Source organism: Nelumbo lutea, chromosome 3, assembly GCF_056320005.1.
Source record: "Nelumbo lutea isolate HS-2025 chromosome 3, American lotus-T2T, whole genome shotgun sequence".
Taxonomy (NCBI): Eukaryota; Viridiplantae; Streptophyta; class Magnoliopsida; order Proteales; family Nelumbonaceae; genus Nelumbo; species Nelumbo lutea.
Window position 1 is genome coordinate 116,014,248 of NC_142686.1, and position 25,060 is coordinate 116,039,307.

The window sequence follows — 25,060 nt, forward strand, 5'->3', positions numbered from 1 at the left end:
ACTTCAAGTCTTTAAGACTTTCAATTCTCCCCATTAACTCTCTCTCTTCTCTTTCTCATTGCCTTCTTTGATTATTTCTCCTCTTTAATCATCCCATTAACTCTCCCTCCTCCAATCACTCGTCTCACTAATTCTCTCCTCTCTCAGTTACTCCATTAAATTTCTTAAAATTCCATGAATCATTTATATATATATATATTATTCTCTCTCCTCTTCTCATTAATCTAATAAACCAAAAGCAATTTGTTTATAAGTGATCATTTCAATCCAGAGCAGCCCAAGCCCACATCAGGCCTACAAATTTTGGGGCCACGCTTGGGCAGGTCGACGCAGTGTGATTAGCATTCCTCAAAATAGCATATGTTTCATTTCCCAGACACACTAAGCAAAATATCCCTTGTGACTCCAGCTCGAGTTTCGTAACTCATTCGCATAATTTCATATCCTTTCTAGTTTCTGTACGTGGGCTTTAGACTTTAGAGCTATGGTGAGAATGGGCCGGGCCTGCGCTGGTTACCTGTTAAATTGCAGACCCATATGCACAACAATCACAAGTTTAAAACTTCAGCTCAGATGGCCTGAAATGTGATTAATTCATTATCCTCTTCTTAACTTGAAAGTTTAGAGGGTGTTTTTTTTTAATAACAACAATTGCCATATCAGCAAAGACTATATAATTTTGTTGATGTGGCAGTTGCTTTTGTTTTCAAAAATAAAACCAATCATGTTGTCAAATGGGTCCAGGTCCAGATGTAGTAGGCACGTTTGGTAAACACAATGAGTGAACACCTAATAGTTGTGTGACACTTGTCCCAGCTAATGTGCTTTTCATCTAAACGTTTTTGTTATGTTAGACATGAATTACCTATTATTTTATTATTTTTCTTCTATTGTTCATTGTCTTCTCCCTCTGAAGCCGAATGCGAACCAGCGGCGGCCGTCTCTGAAGCCGAAGGCGAACCAGCGGCGGCCGTTTTGAGCTTCTCCCTGATGATTCCTCTTCTCTCATCCTCTCCATCTCTTTCCCTCATTCTTTTCTTCCCTTATCTTTTCTATTTTTTTTTCTTTCCTTTTCCTCCTCCCACGAGCCATAGTCGTAGTTCTCCATGTCTGCTGTTCCCCATCGACAAGAACAGATGACTTATGGCGATACAGTCCTCAGATTCCCCATTCGATTTTAATAAAAACCCAACCTCTTCTGGCCCCATTTACTTCCCTACTTTTCCTTCTTATCACCCCACTATTGTTGCTCTATCATTCTAATCATCAATCGAGCTCCTGCTCTGTGAACTTTGTTGTTCGAACTGGTGGCTATCCCGACCGAAATCCAATAAAATCATCATCAGTCGAGTGCTAACAATCCCATATCAGATCGGATTAAAAGTCTCTTGTAGCATTGTTGCTCAGGCCAAAATTTTGATTCAGGTACGTCTCTTCTTCTCTACGATTTTCCCTTTTTTGTTTTTTACTTATTAATTCTAACGGAACAAAAACGTTTAGATGAAAAGCATATTAGTTAGGATAAGTGTCACACAACTATTAAGTGCTCACTCATTGTGCTTACTGACGTGCCTACTACATCCGGACCCTTGTCAAACACCCCTTTAATTTTTCAGTAAAATAAGACTTTTGTTGTTCAATGCATGTTTAAATCTTCGGTGCCATACAGTTTATTGATAATTGCACTCCCCCAATTTATTTCTTTTTCTGTTTCGCTTCGTTTCATTAGTTTGGTTTCCACTTTCCTTTTGCTTATCCACATCTATCTATCTATCTATCTATCTATCTATCTATATATATATATATATATATATTGTGCCACAAGCCTCATTTGCAGTCTTCCCATCTCTCGTGTTTCACACATGTTAAAAATTAAAATCAAAGAATTTACTAAAATGAAAAAACTTTTAAATTATCTTAGTTTGTGTTTGGTACCATTGATGTTTCTACTTAAAACGTTTTTGGTTGATAAATATAAATTGGCATACAATTATTATTTGAGGTATTTATGGTTGAAATAGGCATACTTTAGGAATGCATGTGCAAGAGGCTGTTTCTATAGACAAATTGGTTTTTCTTGCAACTCTCATAGGTAATGTGACAACACATATCTTTGACCAATTTGTATTGATCAACCCAAAACGTTTAAGGTAGAAACAGCAATGGTACTAAACCTGAAATTTTTTATTATTACATTAAAATTATATAAAATTAGAAAAGAAAATGAAAATATACAACACTAAAAAGCTTAAGAGTTTATAGTTCAGGTAAAGACAATGACAAACTAATTTGGAGAGATTGCTTGTATCACTCCTTCTGTTATCTTTGGACTATTTGGTTAGAGAGATGAAAATGATTCAAAGAAGGTAAGGGGTCTTCTGCATTTGCTCTCATTTAGTGAATCATTGGATCAGAGTCCATTGCTCTTTTTAAAAATGGTTTTACTTCAAAAGGCCAAGAACCTCTATCTTATCCTTCAGGTTTTGAATACTCCTATAAGACCTCTCAAAATGAGAAAACAAGGGCCCATTTGATTTCCATAGGATTCCAATTCTATCCAACCAAATAACAAGTGAAATGGAAATAGACCCTTAAATGCATTACATGGCGATGCCTTCTCATTTTCTCTACAAGTTGAACATGCTTGCAAGCGTTACTATTATTCATTACTCATTACATATGAGAATGGTCACAACACCAACGCCGTGGTGACCACCGGACCAGCCAGAAATCAGCGTTGCTTATGATTTTAATTATCAAAACGCGCTTTTGATTTGGACGGATACTGATTTTTGAGTTTTTGAGTTTTAACTGCAACGAGACAAGAAGAAGAACCACAGGTTGGTCAATTCAGACCGCGTGAATCCACTTATTAGAGCTTTGACTAGTCTTCCTCCGATCTGATCCTGTTTTGACCAAATCAACCTTTCAAACTAATTTGACGCACGGCACTAACCCTATTGGGTCAATTTTGCCACCTGGCATAACAGTCGCTGCTAATTTACTAGAACCTTCGATATCAATGCGCTTGATGTTGCACTTTCCTAGTTTCACCTCGTTGGTGGAATTTTGAAAATGCTATAATTTTTGGAGACCGGATCTGCTCCTCGGGCGCCTCACACGCGCTTCGCACGCACATCCTACAATCCATTGGGAACATCTCCCGTATTTACAATTTATTTTTGGAGATGTTTACAATGCTCGGTGGATGTTGTGAGTCGACCAAGTGTGAGGAGCAGTTCCCGTTCCTAATTTTTGATAGGCACAAAATGGTACATTTGGTGGTAGTACACAAATTCTGTTTGTCAGAGGAAAGTTGGCGAACAGGTGATGGATTCAAACCATCTACAGTTCTACGCGTAACATTGGCAAATGGCAAATCACCCGCACCACATCTTCTTCGTACATGTGGATCCCACATGCCAAAGATGACATCCCGTGGCATGAATAGGCCCCTATCTTCTGGTACGCTAAGAGGGTTCTAAGGTGATGCTTGGCATTGGTTCGTTTCACGGGACCCGGTTTACAAGTAATTGTTTCACCAGTTTTTTTTTAAGAAATACAAAAAGTAGGGATGCAGGTTGATTGGGCGATATCTCAAAAAGTAGTTAGTTTTTTTTCAAATTTCAATGTGCCTTATTACCGATCATAAAGGTGATTCAGGATTTTGAATCAACAAAAAAAAAGTGACGTTTCAATAAACCCCTTCTTTCCTGAATCCCAAAGCTAATAATTGCAAAAGTGTTTTATTGGGAGAAACAATATATCAGCATAAATGAAACGCTTGTGAAATGCACCCTTCCAAATAAGTACTTATTAGTAAATAAGTGATTAAAAATAAGCACTCCCAAACTTGGCCCTAGTATATACTAGCCCGGTGAGGGAGGATTTAGTAAGTTTTAGATCCTACTTATCTTTCTAAGCTTATCACCTGCATCCCCTTAGTTATTTGAATTTTGAGAGAATTCACATATGCACCCTACAACATATCCCAACCATGTATTGGGAATATCTCTCATTGACAACTTCAAGAGATGTTCCCAATGCACACTAAGACGTGCATGTGGGGCGTTTGTGGAGTACCTTCTTGGGGCACATATGTAATCTCATTTTGAGAATCCAAACATTTCTCATACATAAAAATGCAAAACCCCAAACCCTTCTCAATCCTACCTTTCTTGGATTTACAGTGGGATAGATTCGATTAGTAGGTTAGGTTAGAAATTCACATCTAATTTCCTATTATTTAATGTAATATTTAAAACATAAATCAACTATAATAACATGAATAAATATTAAATTTTCTAATTATTTGATTAAAGCATATGAAAAATGCATAAGCTATTTATTATATTATTCACATACAATTTAAAATATTATTAAATTCAATACTTAATCCATAAACTCATATGCCTTCCAAAAGCATGCCACATGAAGGGTTGAATTTAAAAATAATGTTGTGCCTTACCTCTATCCATATCTAGGGGTGAGAAAATGGATAGATTATATTTGAAATCAAATGGAATGGAATCGACCTCGGACCAATCTTGAATTGATCCTATCCAATTTGTTACAAGGTAGGGTTTGGTTTCAAGAGGTTTCAAATTTTTGGAACCAATCCCCACCCGAGCCGGTTCTAGGGTCTAAGGGTTTATCCTACTCGAACCAACTTGATGAATCGACCTTAATTAGCCTAGGTGGAATTGGCCTTGGAATTGAACTTACATTGAAATAAACCTCAAAATGCTTTTGAGGATGTAAAGATTTAGATTATAAAAGCCATGGTCTCACTTGACTATGGAGTTATTTAATTGATTTGATAATTCATTTTCATTTTAATATTTGAATATTTAAAATAAGTAATGTAAAAATTGTTTTTTTTTCACAAAATTTAAATTATAAAGATAAGTTTTGAACCATATATTAATATATCATAATAATTTATATATTAAATTACTCAGTTTTATCAATAAATATAATATAAAATTTCAACTATATATTATATTTATTGAAAATATGTTTGAAAGTGATGAAGGAAGATTTGGCCAGACCTCACTGTTACGCGACACGTGGCAGAAACAACAGCTCGGCAAAAGGGGCCAAGCCTAAGGCATGAACAAGGGGACACCAGCGGACCAAACTCCCTACGGGGGGCCCGAACTCACCCTTGAACCAAAACCAGAGTAATCTGAACTGGCCACCTTGTAATAGTTCGGGATACACCTCGCCGAACTGGCCCACCTTGTAACAGTTCGGGATACACCTCGCCGAACTGGCCACCTTGTAACAGTTCGGGATACACCTCGCCGAACTGGCCACCTTGTAACAGTTCGGGATACACCTCGCCGAACTGGCCAACCTTGTAACAGTTCGGGATACACCTCGCCGAACTGGCCAACCTTGTAACAGTTCGAGATACACCTCGCCGAACTGGCCACCTTGTAACAGTTCGGGATACACCTCGCCGAACTGGCCAACCTTGTAACAGTTCGGGATACACCTCGCCAAACCGGCCAACCTTGTAACAGTTCAGGATACACCTCTCTGAATGCCTGCCCTATAGATACCTCCGAGCTCAAGACTTCGCCTCGCTCAGCACTTCGCATCACCTTTTGGGCACCAAAACCAAACAAGGCGTACCATGCCTGACACTGAGGAAGTCCGTGCCCGAGGGCGCCGCACCTGACTGACTTGGGATCTGACGTTTGGCGGCCGCACTCTAAATGGCCACTTGCCACCGCCACTAACACTGCCATCTCCAATTAGAGAGACGGTTAGGCAGTGATGGTTCTGTCCCAGCAGAAAGGACGACGGTCGAATTGACAAGCACAAAGGTAATCATACCCGACCTGACAAGGGACTCGGAGCGAGTGCGCGAAGTGATTATAAGAGCCCCCTGCCCCCCAACAAACAAGGTATGCAAACTTTGCGCTATCTGGTATTATCTTGCTTTTGAAGGATTCTAACTTGAGCTTCGGAGCCGCTACACCGGGTTCCCCCCCGGAGCTTCCTCATCTCCTCCGTTTCAGGTTCCCTGCTACCCCGTTCAGAAGCAAGGTCGTAGACAGCTAAGACCGACCGGATCGCGCTCCATCATAAAGAATATATTTCATTCTTTAAAGGTGATAATGGAAGAAGAATTGGTTTTATGAATACACAGGGATAACCTACCTTGATAGTATAGGTTTCCGATTCCAAAAACATGATAACAACCCCTACAATCAAAACGAACCACCGATGCTCACCCCTATCCATATCCGTATAAGTTATGAATCCGAAAACCCGTTCTAAATCAATTTTTTTATTAGCAAGCAGTCAAAAGTCCGACATCAGTTAAAATGATTCCGGTGGTCAAATGGTTAGTGAGTACCGTCGAATGTCGCCGTCAATACTCCTCGTAAGTCGTAACTCGTAACTCGTAAGCATCCATCTTGTACAGTTCTACCTCACCGAAAACATTACTCGTTAAAGAGAGGAAGTTAATAAGACATAGTAATTACTCTGACAGCAATGCCACGTGGTTAATTATATAGTCCAGTCAAGTCCAGCGAACTCAAACGCAACGAAAAGGAGGAAATAATAATATAAAAATATTCAGTCTCTTCTGGCATAAATCAAGGAATCTCGGACACACCACCGCCTCTGTAGCATGCGCTATCCTGCGCGCCCTTCCCTTCGCCTGGTCGCCTCTCTTGTGCAGTTGTCCAGTTGCTGGCCGGCTCCGGATCCTCAGAGCTCAGACTGAACTGCTCCCAGAACACGAAAGTTATAACTCTATCACTCTCTCTGTGGGAATTGGAAAGTGGTTTTGAAACGCTGAAATCTAGAGCGTAAAAGATAAAAATTGTCGAGAAAAGGTGAGTTTTTTTTTTTTCGTTTTTCCCCTACAATTTCGAACTTGTTTCTTGGTAGCCCTAAAGTTTAAGGTTCAGATCGATAATCGATCTCGAGGAACTCTTTAGTTATTATATATTCAATCAGGTTTCTTCAAATATTCTCTTAGACTTGCATTGAGAAGAAAAAAAACTGTATATTGACTTAAAATTCATAATAAGCTTCCCTTTCAGTTTACGGAAATTAGTGCAAAGATAACCCTTCTTCTGGTTCTTCATGTATTGCTGCAGAAGATATTGTTGTTTTTTATTTCTTGTGTTTTGTTGATTAATTAACCGTCTATTATTTCCCCATCTTTACCGCTTCTGTTTTTCTTTTTGATTTTGACTATTCTTATTGTTGGTTGAATAGCTTTGATCTGGATATGGGATAGGATAGATGGACCGGGTTGGTTAGATGCTAACTGTTTGGTAGTCAGTTAAGCCATCCAATTCGATTGTGGAATCATAATCATATTATTTGAGTTAACATTCCATAAATCTAATTTTTGCTCCATTAGAATTTTGTGTCTACCATGTTTTGGTATATAATCTTTGGTTATTTCCGACAAAGAATAGCATATATCGTTTGAATTTGGTTTAAGAACATAATTTAGGTTATTGGACAGGAATGAAAATTATAATAATCAATATAAGTTTTATACTATCTCTTTCCTCATTTGGAGTATTACACAATACCAAATATCAGATTACTAATTGCCCAAGCAACACGAGTGTGAAGTATGACCTTTTTATTGGAACTATTAGTTATGTTTTTCCTGCACGTTGATATGGATGTCAGCATCGGTTATTTGGCATGGAAGGAAAAAAATTAAAATCATAAATAAGCTGTGAGCTTTCCTGCAAACTTTGCACTGATCTGTTCCTAGGGAAGCCGTATTAGTTTGCAGCGTTTTCTTAAAAAAATGCTAAATTAAATGCCTCTTCACCTTTTAAGTTCATCCATGGCAATATATTCTTGAATAGTCTCAACAATGTTTACCTTTTCCCCATGAATGGCCTGCTATATTTCTTGGTCTTATGAGTTATGACTTCGTTTTTGTTCTTTGGAATGTTTCCCTTGCTAATCCAAACTGAAAATTTGTTAGCTTAGAAAGGGCGTCTGACTAACGAGAAAGAACCATGAGCTGCTTCTTCTGTTGTGAAGATGATGATGTTCGCAAAACTGCAGATAGTGGAGCCCCATTTGTGGCAAACAATTCAGCAGGTAATCCGCCATGCCTAACCTGTAGTTTATGATGCCCATTTGTGGCAAACAATTCTACTTTGTGTAAGTTATGTTTCTTTGCCTTGATTCATTTTGCAAAGAGTTTTTATTTCCTGATATTTAAGCTTAAAATGTCATTTCTTTTTCTTTTGGATAGATGCTGGAAGGGGAAATTTATTTCCGATTCTAATCACTAAACTGAAAATATAAGCTCCATGTTCTATATCAAAAAATTTTGGCTCTTTATTTGATATATAATTTTGTAATAATAGTTGCTTGTTTAAGTAATTTCTTGAATGAATACTTAGATTCATGCTTCAAATCTATTTATATCTTAGAAACCAATGCATAAAAGTATTCTTTGTTATAGTTATACAGATCCTAGAGTTATGGTTGTATGTTTATATTTCATCAACGTGAGATTGAGAAGTTCATACAAATTGCAGGCAATGGTGGAGGTTATCCTGCCACTGAAGTAGCACCCAAAGGTACTCAGCCTGTAAAAGTCCAGCCTATTGAAGTTCCTGCCATTTCAGTGGATGAACTGAAGGAAGTGACCGACAACTTTGGGACAAAATCTTTAATAGGAGAGGGCTCATATGGAAGAGTATATTATGGCCTTTTGAAAGATGGAAGGGCTGCTGCCATCAAAAAGTTAGATGCTAGTAAGCAGCCAGATCAAGAATTTTTAGCGCAGGTTGGGCTTCTTTGCCTACATTAGTATTGTTGGCATGTTATACGCATATTTTTACTTATAGTTCATCATTTTGATATGACTTTACAGGTTTCCATGGTATCAAGGTTGAAGCATGAGAATGTTGTTGAGCTGCTTGGTTATTGTGTTGATGGAAGTCTCCGTGTCCTTTCATATGAATTTGCTACCATGGGATCTCTTCATGATATTCTTCATGGTATGTAATCTTACATTTTAATAATATTCATCCAAAAGCCTAAATCCTTTTTTGACGTGCAAATGCGTGAGGCAGAGCATCCAGACTATTTAACATGAGGCATAAAGCCAGCCTTCCAGAAATGAGGGATTTTTCACTCTCAGCTCAAACTGACCGAGTTTTGGACAAATAGAGCATGCAAAGGAGCACTTTTCGAGAGAAGTCTTCACAAATAAAGGAAACCAGTTTTCTTTATTCTGTTGATATCTATTTTCCAATCACTTACATTTATGATGTTATGTTGATACCACAAGTCAGATAAATCAATCCAGATATTGATGGCTTTGACTGAACCCCCTTTTTGGTGCAACAAATTGCTTGTTTTGAAAACATTGGATGAATGTCCAAAAACTCAAGTCTTTAATCTTACACAAAACCATCCCAATGGGGTTTCTTATTCTGAATTCCAAATATAGTATGTGACTTTCTGTTAGCACCCTGATACTGTGAGACCAATGATAAATGGCATATTTTCAATTCATGAATGAATTATGGGCTTTTAGTCTCATAGAGATACATGGTATTGCTATAATTTGAAAGTTTCTCAGTAATGTTGTAATTAAATTTTGTTGACAGTCGGGTTATCATTTATCATACATTCTGCCTGTTATTTGTTTTTGTTGCATCAAGCAACGCAAATGTAAGAGGAGTAGACACAAGATTACTTGGATCATTATCATCATCTAAGCCTTGTCCCATCTATATGGGGTCGGCTACATGAATCTTGCTTTCTGTCCCTTTCTACTCAATGCCATATCCATTATTAAATTATGGGCACTTAAATCATTTATTATCACATCCACCTAAGTCCTTTTTGGTCTGGCCCTATCTCTTCTAGCCCTTTCTTTAACAAATCACTTTTTCTAACAGGTCCTGTAGATGGTCTTCTATGCACATGACCTACACCATCTCAATCTACTTTCTCTCATTTTGTCACCTATTGGAGCTATTCCTATGTTACTTTGTATGACTTCATTTATAATCCTATCCTTCCTAGTTTTGCTACTTGTCTATTCATCCATCTAAGCATTCACAATTCTGCGACACTCATTTTTTTAATGTGCTTTTTCTTAACTGCCCAACACTCTGTTCCAGCATTACTTGGATATTGTCCCATATTGTCAGGGAGGATCAGTTGGAGGCTTCTTTCCTTTTTCACGTTTTAGTACCAGAAATATTTTTTTTCTTAAAAAGTTCCATGCTATCCATCAAAAAGCATAGTCAAACAAAATCAGTGTTCAAACTCAGAAAAACTCCTAAAACAACAGAATATCGCTTCATTTTCTTGATTTGATGAATTTTGTTATTCAATGATCATTTGTTTCTGTTTAGTTCAAAGATTATTCATGGATCTCACATAGATTTTAAAAATATCAAATTTATTTCAGATACATAACCTTTCAGTTAGTGCCCTTGGATTACTACCCCAAGGTTCTGTGTCATATGTAAATCTTGTTTTCAATTCATCTCCTTGGTGATGCAAACAATTCTATGTGTGGTTTATTGATGTAGGGCGAAAAGGTGTAAAGGGAGCACAACCAGGATCAGTTCTATCATGGGCACAGCGAGTAAAAATTGCTGTAGGGGCTGCAAAAGGACTTGAGTACTTGCATGAAAAAGCCCAGCCTCATATAATCCATCGTGATATTAAGTCCAGCAATGTTTTACTTTTTGATGACGATGTTGCTAAGATCGCTGACTTTGATTTATCAAACCAAGCCCCTGACATGGCAGCGCGTCTTCATTCCACACGTGTTCTTGGAACTTTTGGTTATCATGCTCCAGAGTAAGATCCTTCCTGGCTTATAAACAGATACACATCTGCTTATTTCTATATGGAAAACTTGGAAAGCACAAGGTGCTCGTTGTATGGCTCATATTATGTCCTATCAGCAATAAAGTGGCATGCATGATGGCCAGGCTGGGGACTCACCTAGGAGATATCAAATGCCAAAACTTCACTGCTATTGTTCAAACCATCTAAATGTGCAATGCCGTTGTGTTACGACTGAAACAAAACATATTTGTGGTGGTTTGGACCTCAGAAAGAAAAGACCAAAGACCAATTATTACATGATCCTGGTCAACTGCTCAAAATTCTACCTAACAAAAGGATGGGAGGTCCCATTCACTGCACGTGAGCAGTATAATCGTTGGAAGGGGGGTAAAGGTTGTATTTGGTTACCTGAGTTCTCTTACAACTACGTATTTGCTATCATGTGGACAAACCTTAAATGATTGGGACATGGCTTAGTTATCTACTATCTTCTCAGTAAAGACATGGTTCAAGACAATGTACTCTAAAAACTGTTACAGCTACCTAAAATCTTCCATTGTGGATGACAGATATGCAATGACTGGACAGCTTAGTTCAAAGAGTGATGTTTACAGCTTTGGTGTCGTTCTGCTGGAGCTCTTGACTGGGCGTAAGCCTGTTGATCATACATTGCCACGAGGACAACAGAGTCTTGTGACATGGGTATGAACTTTGGAGTCTTGTGACATGCATTGATTTTTCATGACATTGGCATTAAAAGTTGTCTTTTTTCTCTCTGTTACTATGCTGATACCTGGAAATCCTGAATATATATCAGGCCACACCAAGACTTAGTGAAGATAAGGTGAAACAATGCGTTGATGCAAGGCTAGGAGGAGACTACCCTCCCAAGGCTGTTGCTAAGGTAAGAATCTTCTTCGTCCTTTTCTTTTAACTAGTATTTATAACATTAAACAACGTAATATGGTAAATGGATTACTAAATGGGACTTTATCATATCCATTTACATGTGTTTTTACCCAAATTTAGTAAACTGAGTACTGAGGAAGAGTAAAACTTGAAAAATTAGTGGCAGTATTCCATTTCCCTATCGCTTCAATGTCATGATATGTTTATACTTTATATTACCCAGAAATAGGTAAATGCAATAATCTATGTTTATACATGTATCTAGCATTTTGTAATCCCATCTTAAATTGGAAACAGATGGCCGCTGTAGCAGCCTTATGCGTGCAATATGAAGCTGATTTTAGACCCAACATGAGCATAGTGGTCAAAGCGCTCCAGCCTCTGTTAAATGCTCGTTCTGGACCACCCGGTGAAAGCCCAAATTTGTGAATTCTCAATCTCTTTCATTCATTGTTTTTGTAACTGCGTGGTTGTAGATTTTACCAATATTCCATACACTGTAATTATTTAAATGATAAATGATAAAAAGGCTTGTTGGGTTTGAAATTTACATGGCATGTGGGATCTGTTCGTAGATCCTTTAATGGAAATGGCAACTTAAGTAGTGACAAAATTTGGTGCAAATGTATTTCCATTTTTTTTTCTATTTTTGAGTAATGGTGCAAATGTCTTTCCAAATGACCTCCTTTTCACATGACAAGAGCAAATATAGCAATATTAGGAAATTACAAGAAGAGGACAAAACATAGGAAATCACAGAGGGTTACCAGGTGTCACGTCCTGTCCTTTAGTACTTTATGGATTTCGTGAGCACTGGCCACGTGGTGCTAGCCAGCCAGGATTCGCCTGTAAGTAAAATCACCCTATTTTTAAGTAGCAAAAGGATTTGTATTTGGTGATGGTGGTTGTTTTTTTTTGAATGAGGCCCTAAGGCCAATTTAACTGCATGATATTCAAGGCTCTGTTGGCATCAACGTAAAATTAGTGAAAACTGAAACCCATTTCAAGCTAAATTACTTGAGTTATACTTGTGTTAAACTTTATGTTTCTTGTAATTTACATATAAAATCAGGTGGAGAACAAGTTTTACACTACAAAGAGGTAGGAATAATAATCGAGATATTTGTGTGGGAAAATTTTAACTTTCTATTTTATGGGGAAATATCTTTTATAGGTGAAATCATACATTAGTCTACCCACTCGAATCCAGACACCAAAGCCGTGAATGGGGAACATATCCTCATGAATTACAATTGAGAATATGCAACTATGCAAGTGTCATGGACACATGGGCGTGACGAGCAGGTTTCGTTGTAGTGTCTTGTGTGTGGGCTTGTAAGATAGTATTGTTTTGTGGGCATTAGGTTCGGACTCTAATACAAATGTGAAAATTTTTAAGTGGCATTTGATGGTTTTGAAGTCTGATGTTTGCTTTTCAGATCCTCTAAAAATAAGTGCATTTGTGTTGGCGGTGTTGTGCCAAGAATAACTGCTTATTTCACTATTTTGCCCTCCATTGGAACCTAGACTTGAATCATCAAAGAGAATCCCAACTTGCGAGCAGCCTCTCTCTCTCTCTCTCTCCCTTCCCTTTATTTGTGTGGATGAGAAATTGATGGGTGTGGATTGGTCTATACCACACATTGTGGTAGGGATTAATCCACACTACATCACAATCCACAACTGTTGTGTATTGTGGATAGATTGTGTGGACTGGACTAGTGTAGTCTATATCATACTTTTTTATTCCATGTGTCTCATATACATTTTATGGGAGATTTACATAGTCTATCATAAATGTCTAATTTTTTTCATTTTATATGATAAATAAATTGAAAAAAAAAAGCAACAATATGTAGACAATAATTGCACTTTTTAAAATAATTAAAAAATATTTAAATATTAAAAAATAAAAAAATAATATTTTAAATATTATTTTATTGATAAAAATATTAAACATTAATATTTAAATAATTAACAAAGAGTTGAGAAGGAGAAGTGTCGGACTTGTGCTAGAATAAACCTTAAAAATTATTATTTTATGGATAAAATAATAAAAATTAAAAATTATTAAAAATTTAAATAAAGTGAGTAATTAGACCAACATAACACATGTGCGCTACACTAAAACATTCTCACAAACTGTTCACATTATAGTGTAGACTATCGATGTGAAAATACTATAAATGATAAATTGAGGTGTGGTCCGTCCCTGCTCATACTATTTCATGGACGGGGACCGTCTACACATAGTAGAACACCATATCTTACTGTGGTTAGGACCAAAACAATGCTCATTGCTGAAGATGCAATGCAAACGACAATAGTAGAAGACCATTCCCTTCTATTGTAATAGAGGAAAAAACTCAAATCAGGGCTTGAATTAGGTTTAAAAGAAAGGGCAACACAAACCATTTCAAAATGTTTCGGGGCCATTTAAGGCTTTGGCCAGAATGGGTCTGATTGCGTTAAGCGACTAAACCATGTCTTACCATTTCAAACATAACCTTATCAGAGTTTGTATTCAAATCTAAACACAAACAGATGGTACATACTGAAAGAATCAAAGCAATAAACGTCTAGCATTATCAAATGTAACCTTAATTTGCGTGACTAGAGTGAACTAGAGTCCATATTTGCTACCCATACCACCTAACCTACAAAAACTATAACCGTACATTGGGAACATTTCTCTAGAAATGACAACATACAAGTAAGTATGAGAGATGTCCCGATATGCGACCCCAATTCCTTTGGATAGAAGATCCAAGTGCATAAAAATAAATCCACTCCGTTTCAAGGGCAAAACAGAGCCAAAGAATCCCCTCGAAAGAAAATCGGAGCCCACATGAAAAGCTTTGTGGATCATACCGGATTTCCTACTCACAAAATGTTCTTACAAGAATATCCTTCGAAAGATGGTGATTTTTTAGGCAAAAAAGTGGTGATTTATATTGTAAATGAAATTGTAGTAGAGTGCCTTTGATATTTACAAGCATAATAAAGCTAAAAGATGAGTTAGTGCGTTCTTAGTTCTAGATATGTAAATGAATTTTAAGTCCCTAAACTGACTTTGGAGATGCGAGTTCCACCCAAAATGCACTTCACCGATCCATATATGTTCCATTACTAGAATGTTTAACTTCTTTACTATTATTTCAATATCCAAGAAAACTCACACTGTTTGGCATTGCAATGCTATAGCAGTTTCTAAGCCCTTGATGACTGCACAAAGCTTTGCAAGTTGACCCTTGGGCTGCAATGATCTGCCTATCACTAGATTGCTTGATGACAAAACCAATGCCTGCATTGTCTATGTGTTGATCATACGATCCATCAGTGAATACTAGATAACAGTTCTTAGTTACTCGGCTTAGGAATAATGTATTTAATTTGTCATGACAAAGAGTGAGACATGAATCAACAATTATTTCATTTGTTTTGTCCACAAAAGAGACAGGATTTACATCCTTGTTCAGATGAAACTTCTTGTTGCGTGCCTCCCAGATCATATGTAGAAGTACCTAAAATTTGGACTGAAAGCTTAATATGATATATGCATTAAAAGATTACCTAAGTGACTGAAGCCAATCCGAAATAAGTTGTAGATATTCACCATTCACTGTATTAGGGTTTATACCAAGTTAGGTTTGACACCAAACCAATGTTCTAAATATCGATACGCTTAATACGTCGGTAGGGGCATATCGAGTAGTGTTGGTACTGTTTTTTTTTTTTTTTTACTTTTTTTTCAAATCCAGTTCTTGGGGGTCGGTTTAAGGTTCCTCCACCCCCTAAACTGGTCAAAACCCCGATACACCCTCTATAGGAGAGTATAGGGGTGCTCCCAATACGTATCAATTTTTTTAACCTTGCACCAAACAGCTCTTGCAAAGTCACACTTGAAAAATAGATGTGAAAAGGCATCCACTTCATGATTGCATAAAATGCATGATACCTCTGCATTTCTATTCCCTGGTCTCAATTTAGTTCGTGTCCTCCCCATAGAGCCTTTCATGCAAACACTTGGTATCTAAAGGACACTTTAATTTGTCAGATTAATGACGCATTTAAAGATGAGGATTTGGAAGAGAAACAAGTTGGGTAGTTATTCTGTGAAATCTGCATACCAGACATTTTCAATTAAAATCCATCTTCTTCGTTCTCCTCCTTTAAGTTTCTAGAAAAAATCTCAAGCGTGAACTTCTGGATTTACTCCTAGTTAGAAACTATCATGTCTAAGTTCATCTATAGATACCAGTAACCCGGTAATCGTGTAGATATTAGATACCATTGCATATGGTTCAAGTAAAAATGGGGAGATTTTTTGCTCGATGACAAACCTTAGAAAGAACCATTCAACATGTAACAATGAGGATGAGAACCCACAAATCCACAAATGAAGTGAGTTCCGCCCAAGGGATCTTCTATATCGAAATTCGAACTGATTGGATAATTGCAACCCAAACACTAGATGCTTTACACCATCAATGTATGTATCTAATGTAGCCCATGTCAGCATATGCAAGTGGTGACTGGGAACATATCATGTGATATTTATCATTGTTACGGGAAGTCGTGTGCAGCAGCTGTAGTGTTTTGTGCACATGGATGCAACCAGCGTTTTGTAGTCAGGTTCACGAGGAGATGTCCCCAATGTACAGCAGCTGTGATGGTGTTACATGCACACAGATGACAGATGTGGACAGCCTTACGTGGTCAACAGATGTATTAATCCCTTAATCTCAAAAAACCTTAACCGATGGTGAATGGGTACGACTGTCAACGAATTGGGTCTGGGTCGAGTCCAGATAGAACTGAAACCAACCCGATAAGAAATATGAAATATGAGGTCTGTAATTTTAGAACTAGAATCGATTGGAATAATCAGTTTTGATCCGATGGACCAATTATAATAAATCTGGTGGTGTATATATATATATATATATATCAAGTTTGAGACGGTTAGAAATTGGGTAGAATTGGTATATCAAGAAGCAAAGCAGGCCCATCAGTTTCAGACTTTCAGTTCCCCGAACCAGAACCACCCAATCTGTTCAGGTCCATCGGATCTGACCCGACCCATTGACAGCCCTAAATGGGTACTTGTAAAATGTTGACCTGAAAGAAATGCATATCAACCCATTGACAGCCCTAAATGGGTACTTGTAAAATGTTGACCTGAAAGAAATGCATATCATATGCTCCAAGTGGGGAAAAAGCGTTCCTTTAGTCCTTTTAAATACAGTAGTGCGGTAGGAAAAGTTTTATAAGCTCGAAATAGTAGTAGAGTAAGATTCAAAATATCAATACATCTGATACGCTGGTAGGTGTATATCGAGCAATATTGATACTTTTTTTTTAATTTATTTTTAACCAGTTCAGGGAGCGCGATTTAAGACTTCTTCACCCCCTGAACCAGTCAGAACCCTGATACACTCTGTAAAGGCATATGAGGGAACTCCCAGAAAAATATGTATGGGCCAATACAGGCTGATGAACACAAAGCCAACCGTCATAGCGTGTCATCAAAGCAGGCAAGGCAAGTTGGGGACTTGGGCCAAAGTCCAAACTCTCGAGTCTCGACCCAAAAGCCTAAAACATTGACAGTCCCAAGTGAAAAGAATATTAAATGTTACAGTGTTTCAGGTGCCCAACTCCCATGTGCTTCTCTCAATTAATAAAAATTCCATTTCTGCAGCAAGAAAAACATTTCATGAAAAATAAACGAGAATTACAGATAAACTAAACTGTACACGCCACCAGTGGTTTGGGTTCTCCATCATAACATTTTCATACACAAAATAATCCTCACCATCATCTACAAGAAACAAGAAAAACCCAAAAGACACTAATGAGCCTCTACCCTGCTTCCCCACCACCCGGTGCAAGGCTGCACGGCTGCACCTTGTCACCCTTCGATCCGGTGTCAAGTAGGCAGACTCACGAATGCAGTTGGCTGAAAGAATTTAAGAATAACTCTATATTTCTAGGATTGACTAAATCGCCTTCATGTTAAATTAAGTCCTGTGGTTTCTTCTGCTTTCCACTCTCAAATCAGTATTGTCACTCTTGTCCGTGTCAGAGTTCTCCCTCTGGCATTCAATCTCCATGCTCCCTGCTTGACTCCTCCGGTGCCTTCGATCCTGAAATTTTTCAATTTGAAAGTCCACTCTTATCAATTAGAATCTCAGCTAAAATATCACACAATTGACTACTTCAATTCTAGCATAACCAATGCAGTGAAGATTTTGAGTGAGAACCATCATTTCGATGGGTCTCTTGGAAGTTGGAAGATATCTCTGGTGCTATGTGATTTCTTCTATTTTTTTACCGTGGATGTTCTTGCCAATAAAACAAATGACAGAGCCCACTCCTTTGTATGAGTTTCACCTCTATCCGTAATACTATTATTTAATTTTCCTCATATGCAGGATTAGTAAAATTAGATTTCATTATTTCGGAAATGACAAGCAAGAAATATTTAAAAGACATTTTCAGATGGAAACTAATTTTTAGGTATCACCATTACGTGCACAAGGATAGGGAAGAGGGTTAACATTGACTTATAGAAGGAATAGAAGAAACATTTTATTAGTGGACCCCTTTTCCTTTAACCCTCCAATGAGCCAACGTAATTGATTTTAGCCCAAGAGGCTGCATGCCTTTTTTTAACTAGGAGTAATCAATGTTATTGGGGTTTCATCTTTTTTATCAAATAGATGCACATTTCACTATAAAGAACAGTGTTTAGGAAACCAAACCAAACCATCCAGTCAGACCAGTTGAACCATAAGCAGGCCTTGGCCAGTTCGGTCTCACCCCAAGAATCGGAATTCTTAAAAATCCAGTGAAAATCGGCAGACCAGCCTGTTCCACTAGAAAACCGGTGAACCTATCCTGGCTTCATGTAACCACCCAGATCATTAAATAATTGAAATTTCAAAACATGCATGACAACATTTGAACCCATTACTTCTTATTTTCAAGTATTGTTTAATTACCATTAATCCACTTCTTTATTTGTGTTAATTAATGACTTGATTGTATATATTACTGTATTGCAACGTATTTTAAAGAATATGTGAATTAAGACTTGAACCCTAGTCATTTGCTTTAAAAATTAAAGAACTTGCCATCCATCCACCATATTTAAGTTTGATAAAAGTATATATATGTCATGTCATCACGGCTCAACCTCTGGTTTTACCCCAGTTGAACCTCTGACCTGTAAACCTCTCCCTTTTCAGGTCCTATGCCTGGTCCAGTTCTCGGAACATTGATAAAGAGTGAAAGACTTGGTTCATTCTATAAAAGCTGCCTAGAGATAATTTCTAATAAATTCATTTTATAAAAGCTTTGTGAAACATAATCATGTTGGCATTTGAGATATGATGCCAGAATCAAACCTCTCTGGGTATGGGATACTCCTCTGACTCGAGCATGCGGACAACTTGGCCCATCTTTGGTCTCTTGTCTGAGTCAGGGTCAACACATCTCAAAGCAGTCAGAAGAGCTCTTTTCAAGGCTCTTGTCGAAGGCCTTGTCTCAATGTTTGGGTCCACCACTTCTTCTGAACGCCTGCTGCCGACCATCATTTTGAGCCAGTCAACCATATTTACCTGCAAGAACAACATAACACGTTTAATGACTGAAAGAATTCTAATAATGAGATGTCCATACTTGTGAGAGTTTGGAACCAGATATATATCAGGAGTTATTAATAAGGCTGTAGGTAAGGGTATGATAATAGAGGACATACAAAAAGCATGCAAGATTATGCAAAACTCAAGCTTCTACAAATAGAGAGATGAAAAAATAGAATGTTTACAACTCGAGCTTCTATAAAACTTGAATATTCGAATCAATTAGTCAGGTGCTCGATCAGACTCATACTCTGGCATTTTGGAGCTTATAACTAAATTCAAATTCTCTTGGTCAAGCATATGCTTCCAAGTATTCTACACAATTAGCCAGGTGCTCAATTAGATCCAAACTCCATTTTGGAGTTCATAACTCAAGTTCTCTTGGTCTCATGAATAACTGAGATTCAAACAGCAACTTGGTTAACCTGTTCTCATCAATTTCATGTTATTATATCTTATCCATTGTCTTCCTTTGCTGTCATAGCTTATTTGTCAAAAAGAGCAAAGCCAATATTAAGTTCACAACTATGATTCTACATGCAGCTAAGCACAAGAAAGCAGCAACAAGGGAAGCCAACATAGTTAAAGATGAGAAATGAATGTAGTAAATGGAATTAATTTGAGCACCAGGCGAGGAGTCAGAATATTCTTGCATCTGAGAGTTAAGTCACCTAGAAATTCTTGAAATCAGTTAATAAAGAAATAGAATGAATACAGAACGGCATTGTATAGGAAAACAACAAGTTGTTGAATTCAGTAGATTTAGTTAAATAATTGAAATCATAGGAAAATTTTAGAAATCAGACTCTTCATGGTTCCAGAGGAAAAAAAGAAATATGCAACAATTTCGGATGGTAATACTGATGCGTATTATATAGCAGTAGACCTCCATGATAGAAATATCCATATATGATTACTTTATAATATAAAATCCAGTAGCACTATTTTTGCTGTTTTGCAGCACTGCCAAGTATATTGTTTCAAGAGCAACTTCTGCTGACCTCATTGGCTGGCCGACTATAGTCCACAGGATCTCTTCCGGTAATTGCTTCCAACAGGACAACTCCAAAGCTATAAACATCACTCTTTTCATTCAAAAGACCAGTATTTGCATATTCTGGAGCCACATACCTAAAAGTTTTGAAAAACAAAACAAAGGATGACTATAATTCCACCAAGAGCATTTAAAATTTCCCATTGATAATTCAAAGTTCAAACAGAAGTAAATAAAAGGGCAAACTCATGCCCTTACTCAATGGAACTGATCAAAAATATTAAAAATCAGAAACAAGAATGCACAAACAGAGAGAGAGAGAGAGAGAGGATTGGATGTATATAGAAATTTAATTACCCAAAAGTTCCCATCACTCGAGTGGTAATATGACTTTTCCCTGCACCCAGCAACTTAGCTAGACCAAAGTCGGATACCTTTGCATTGAAATCATCATCGATCAATATGTTGCTAGATTTGATGTCTCTGTGCACCACTTTTGGCTCAATAGCTTCATGCAAGTATGCAAGCCTGCAACAAAAAATAGGATGTTTACAAAAGGGAAATCTAGAAAGAGAAACTCAAAATTTCAGATACTATTGAATCAACTTACGCCTTGGCAGTGCCAAGAAGAACCTTCATCCTGGCCTCCCAAGTAAGATATCCATGCTGACGCATAGCCCCATGAAGCCATTGCTCCAGATTCCCATTGTTGACATATTCGTAGACCAACATCCTGAACATTGATACTAAACGTGAAGAAAAGCCCCAACTATCGAAAAAATATGTGAAGCAAAACCTAAAATCTGAACCACTAGAACCCTTTTCATTAATTAATGATCAGAGTGAACAAGGGATCATACAAGTAGAAGTAAACCCTCTAATAACCTAATACAAAGTTGAAAAGAGATTCTAAAAGTTCTTAAAATATTTTTACCAATAGTTTTTAAAAAAAAATTATATATGTTTTTTTTCTTGTTGCGGATTAGATCTTCTCTGTGCATCATGCCAACCATGAAAAAGAAATTTTTGAAGTGCTTTTCCTCTGGAACAAGTCTCCCTTTACAATTAAAAGAAAAACATCTTTCTTTAATTAGTTAAATTATTTTTTTGTGTTTGATGAATTTAATTAGTTAATTTATTTTTAACTCTCCAAAGGCCACTTTGTGCAAAAAAATGCCAAAGGTTAGTTCCATTTCTTGTCCCCCACCCCAAGACCCCAGATAGCAGGGACCAAAACTGGGTAATGGCCCTTCTTTATTTTTTAAACACTCCAACTACTTAGCCCATTTTCAAAATGAAAGAAAGAAAACTTAGGAACTTAGGTTTTGACTTGTGCAAATGCAATGAAAACTGCAATTATGAAAGAAAAAGAACGGTTTATGTTCATGCAACCCAAGCCAACTTGAGTGAGACATGAGAAAACGGCGGAGGAATTTGTGGGTAATGGAAAAACAGGAGACTTCTTTCTTCTCTTCCTATGCTTTGGTATTGAGGACAATGTGTGTGTGCATAGAAAGATGGATGCATGGACAAGCAGATGGGTGCATAGTATTCCTCCCTAAACACATTATTTGATTTGTAGACACCAGAGAATATTGGTTTTGAATCATGGAATCAAGTTGGTTGCTTAAATTTTTGTTAAATTATAAGAGTCGCTTACTTATAAAATATTAATTATAAAGGGTGTAGAAAGGCTTCTGATATACAACCAAAAGAAGGCATTTGAGGAGTGAACGTTTTATCATTATCATTATCATCCAAGCCTTATCCTAACTATAAATACTGCATAGTAATTAGTAAACATATACAACTATAAATATACAAACAGTCAACTACATGAGCACAAAAGATAGTAGCAAAGATCCACAAGAAACATTGTATAAGGTGGAAAAATAAAGGATCTTCTACCTGTGTGTGCCTTCAATGCAGTACCCTAGCAGTCGAACTAAGTTTTTGTGGCGCACATGACCAATGGCCTCAACTTCCACACTAAATTCTTTTTCTGCTTGGCCTCTATAAGAAAAGAATTCAAGCAGTTATATGCGGTGCACCAAGAAACTAAGAGAAGAAAGAATAAACAAACATAGTTGCTTAGGGTAAAAGATCATTTTTGTGAACTTACAAATTGTTGAGGAGCTTTTTAACTGCCACTGGTGTCCCATTGATCAGATGACCACGATAAACAACTCCATACCCACCCTCTCCAATGACATTTTCTTTTGAAAACCTGTTTGTAGCAAGTTCCAGGTCCCTCAAAGTAAACCAGTGACCCCAACCAAGGTGAGAAAATTCAGGCAGGCCAATTAGAGGTGATGGAGCAGTGATAGGGTGTGAAGAAGATGCCCTGTATACGGTAACCGTCCCAGAACTCCCCTCTTCTCCAGACTGAGAACCAACATCATCTTTGTCCATATGATGAAATGAACCTGATTGGCTGGTATTATCCCCATTCCTTGTTTTGCCCATACCCAAATGAACCATAACCCTGTCTGACTCTTTGTCACTGGACTTGTCATGAATTGTGAGAAGAAACCCGTCACGAGGACGAAAATCATTTGTTGATACTTGGTCAACCCTCACTTCTTTGATTTCCTTAGAAACTGCAGGGATTTGGCTAAGCGGAAGATTGTCATTAGACCTTCTTGACCTCCTCCGTGAAAAAAGACATATGACCATCACAGTGAGAATGATTACAATAGACAGCATGACACATATCCCAATCAAAACCCACACCTTGAGGCCCAATACACCTGTTTTCTTGGATAACTCAGCGTTGAGATCTGTGGCCATTTTTTCAGATGAAGATGCCTGCAAAACATGACAAGATAATTCACATTCCAGTCCGAGTGTGGAAGCCCTAGCTTTGACATATATTTTTAGTTTTTTTCTACAAACACAACATTGTCTAGACATTACTACTGCATCTTTCCAATTTCAAGCTCAATTCTGAAACACCTTCAATAGACTAAGATATATTTTGTTTTGTTTTTTGAAACTAATATTTCTCGGACATTATAAAACTAATGGAATTACTGAAATTTTTTTGTCAAGTCTGAAGTCCAACCAAATTGTTGAATATAAATAGATGAAAAATAGAAAATAGTTCAATGTTTTCTCAGAAAAACAAGAAACCCAGCAATAAAAAAAAAAAAGTGAAAAACAATGAGGCATAATATATTACAAACTAGGAGGGAGAAGAGAGGGAAACAGGAAAATTTATATATATATATATATATATATAAGAGAGAGAGAGAGAGAGAGAGAGAGAGAGAGAGAGAGAGAATATAACTAGAGCACGAACAGGCCCATTTCCAACAGACAAATGTGATCAAATAACACAACCAAGAAAAGGGGGGAAACAAACAACATAAAACAAGAGAAAGTTTCAAGTTTTCAAAACCCTCCTTTCACCAGCATAAACAAGATGACCACAGTAAGCAACCCAATTCATAAGTATTATATATTTATTTCTTCATTCTCGTACTAATAACAGACTCAACATAACCCATTTCAATCTCTAGTGACAAAGACTCCCTCGCTCAAAAAATGCAGTACAAAGGGGAAAAACGAATAGAAAAAACAAAAACAAAACAAAACAAAATTTTCATCTTTTCAATGAAATCTCATTCTCGTACCTATGAAGAGATTCACGAAGCAGATTTCACAGCCCAGATCTCTGAACCGCCTTCTCGACACCTTTCCCCGATGCCAAAGAACCAAAGATTAACCCTAGATCTCCAATCAAAGAACACCCCATGCTGAAATAAACCGAATCCAACAAACCCAAATCAACCTCATTGTCCAAAAACCAGATATACGCCCGGTTGGACAGGTTTTGCTTCCTGGGTTTTCCCTGGTAAGCAAATGGCAACTTGAATCTAAGCTCAAATGGACCTTTCTGACACCACACCTCCCCCTCTTTGAAAACCCTAACCCTCTAAAACAACAACTATAATCCCCTCCCTTTGCTGAAGAAATGTGCAGAAAGTGCTGGGACATGGAATTCAGAGTTGGGGAAATAATAAGAAGGGGTGGAGTTATCAGTGGTAGGTAATGAGGAGAATGCCTTTCAAACAGTAAAAGAGAAGCATGGAAGTGGAAGGTTTCTTGGGTCTTTCTTGATTTCTTTAAATGGCTCTGAAGGTGACAGATTATCAGAAACTTAATTTTAAAAAATGCGATACCTAATAAAACGTTTAAAACTGAGAACTTTTGTGGGTTTTTTATCTTGGATTTTAAAAACCCAAAAAAAAAATATCTTTGATTTCCGATGCTTTTGTTGGTCAAACATCAATAGAAAAGAAAAAAAAAAAGTAGTGATGATTACAGTAGTAATCTCTTTGATTAGGTTGGAGAGAATCAAGATAAAGAGATTGGATTGGATTACCAAAGCCCTTAAACTACTCTGAAGCTGTTTGAATTACCAATGTACCACTTTGCTTAATAATTTGAAATTTTTACAAGCATGGATGATGGACCTTTTTTATGAAGCAAAAAAATTAAAAAAGAAAAAACAAGGACCTTTTTTAGAGTTCGGTGAAAATTATTTGATTGCAATGGGCCGGGGCCGGGTATTCAAGGAAACAGACTGGATATCAGAAATTTATTTTTATTTTTATTTTTTTGGTAATAGAAAACTTCTTAGTAACAAATGTCTTAATTTCTCTGTAAAGTAGAAAATATC

The 25,060-nt window shown here is 37.2% G+C and overlaps 2 protein-coding genes across 3 annotated transcripts; one reads left to right on the top strand and one right to left on the bottom strand.

Moving 5' to 3' along the window:
* The first annotated feature begins 6,512 nt into the window (after positions 1-6,512).
* On the top strand, positions 6,513-12,349 carry LOC148867876 (pto-interacting protein 1). Of its 2 annotated transcripts, none has more exons than XM_088977875.1 (8): positions 6,513-6,857; positions 7,987-8,100; positions 8,547-8,797; positions 8,885-9,011; positions 10,563-10,836; positions 11,397-11,529; positions 11,645-11,731; positions 12,034-12,349. In XM_088977875.1, exons 2-8 carry the CDS (start codon positions 8,016-8,018, stop codon positions 12,163-12,165), a joined length of 1,089 nt encoding a protein of 362 aa, XP_088834001.1. In that variant the 5' UTR covers positions 6,513-6,857; positions 7,987-8,015; the 3' UTR covers positions 12,166-12,349. The 2 variants fall into 2 exon arrangements, with proteins under 2 accessions (XP_088834001.1, XP_088834000.1); XM_088977874.1 differs by having other exon boundaries at positions 6,560-6,857; positions 7,982-8,100.
* Positions 12,350-17,404: 5,055 nt separating this feature from the next.
* On the bottom strand, positions 17,405-24,793 carry LOC148867877 (putative receptor-like protein kinase At5g18500). The gene is made up of 8 exons (XM_088977873.1): positions 24,012-24,793; positions 22,499-23,184; positions 22,285-22,389; positions 20,987-21,109; positions 20,734-20,904; positions 20,384-20,513; positions 19,146-19,358; positions 17,405-17,882 (listed from the first exon to the last, which is right to left on the bottom strand). The coding sequence occupies exons 2-8, from the start codon at positions 23,164-23,166 to the stop codon at positions 17,757-17,759; spliced, it is 1,536 nt and encodes a 511-aa protein (XP_088833999.1). The 5' UTR covers positions 23,167-23,184; positions 24,012-24,793; the 3' UTR covers positions 17,405-17,756.
* Positions 24,794-25,060: the final 267 nt, after the last annotated feature.

What these genes read in the sequence shown, in the direction of transcription:
- LOC148867876 (XM_088977875.1), top strand. Translation starts at nt 8,016, where the DNA reads ATGAGCTGCTTCTTCTGTTGTGAAGATGATGATGTTCGCAAAACTGCA. An exon ending in TCTTCATGATATTCTTCATG is followed by an intron (nt 9,012 to 10,562) that starts GTATGTAATCTT and finishes TTATTGATGTAG; the next exon opens with GGCGAAAAGGTGTAAAGGGA. An exon ending in AACAGAGTCTTGTGACATGG is followed by an intron (nt 11,530 to 11,644) that starts GTATGAACTTTG and finishes AATATATATCAG; the next exon opens with GCCACACCAAGACTTAGTGA.
- LOC148867877 (XM_088977873.1), bottom strand. Translation starts at nt 23,166, where the DNA reads ATGGCCACAGATCTCAACGCTGAGTTATCCAAGAAAACAGGTGTATTG. An exon ending in AAAAAGCTCCTCAACAATTT is followed by an intron (nt 22,390 to 22,498) that starts GTAAGTTCACAA and finishes CTTTTCTTATAG; the next exon opens with AGGCCAAGCAGAAAAAGAAT. An exon ending in TGCATTGAAGGCACACACAG is followed by an intron (nt 21,110 to 22,284) that starts GTAGAAGATCCT and finishes ATCAATGTTCAG; the next exon opens with GATGTTGGTCTACGAATATG.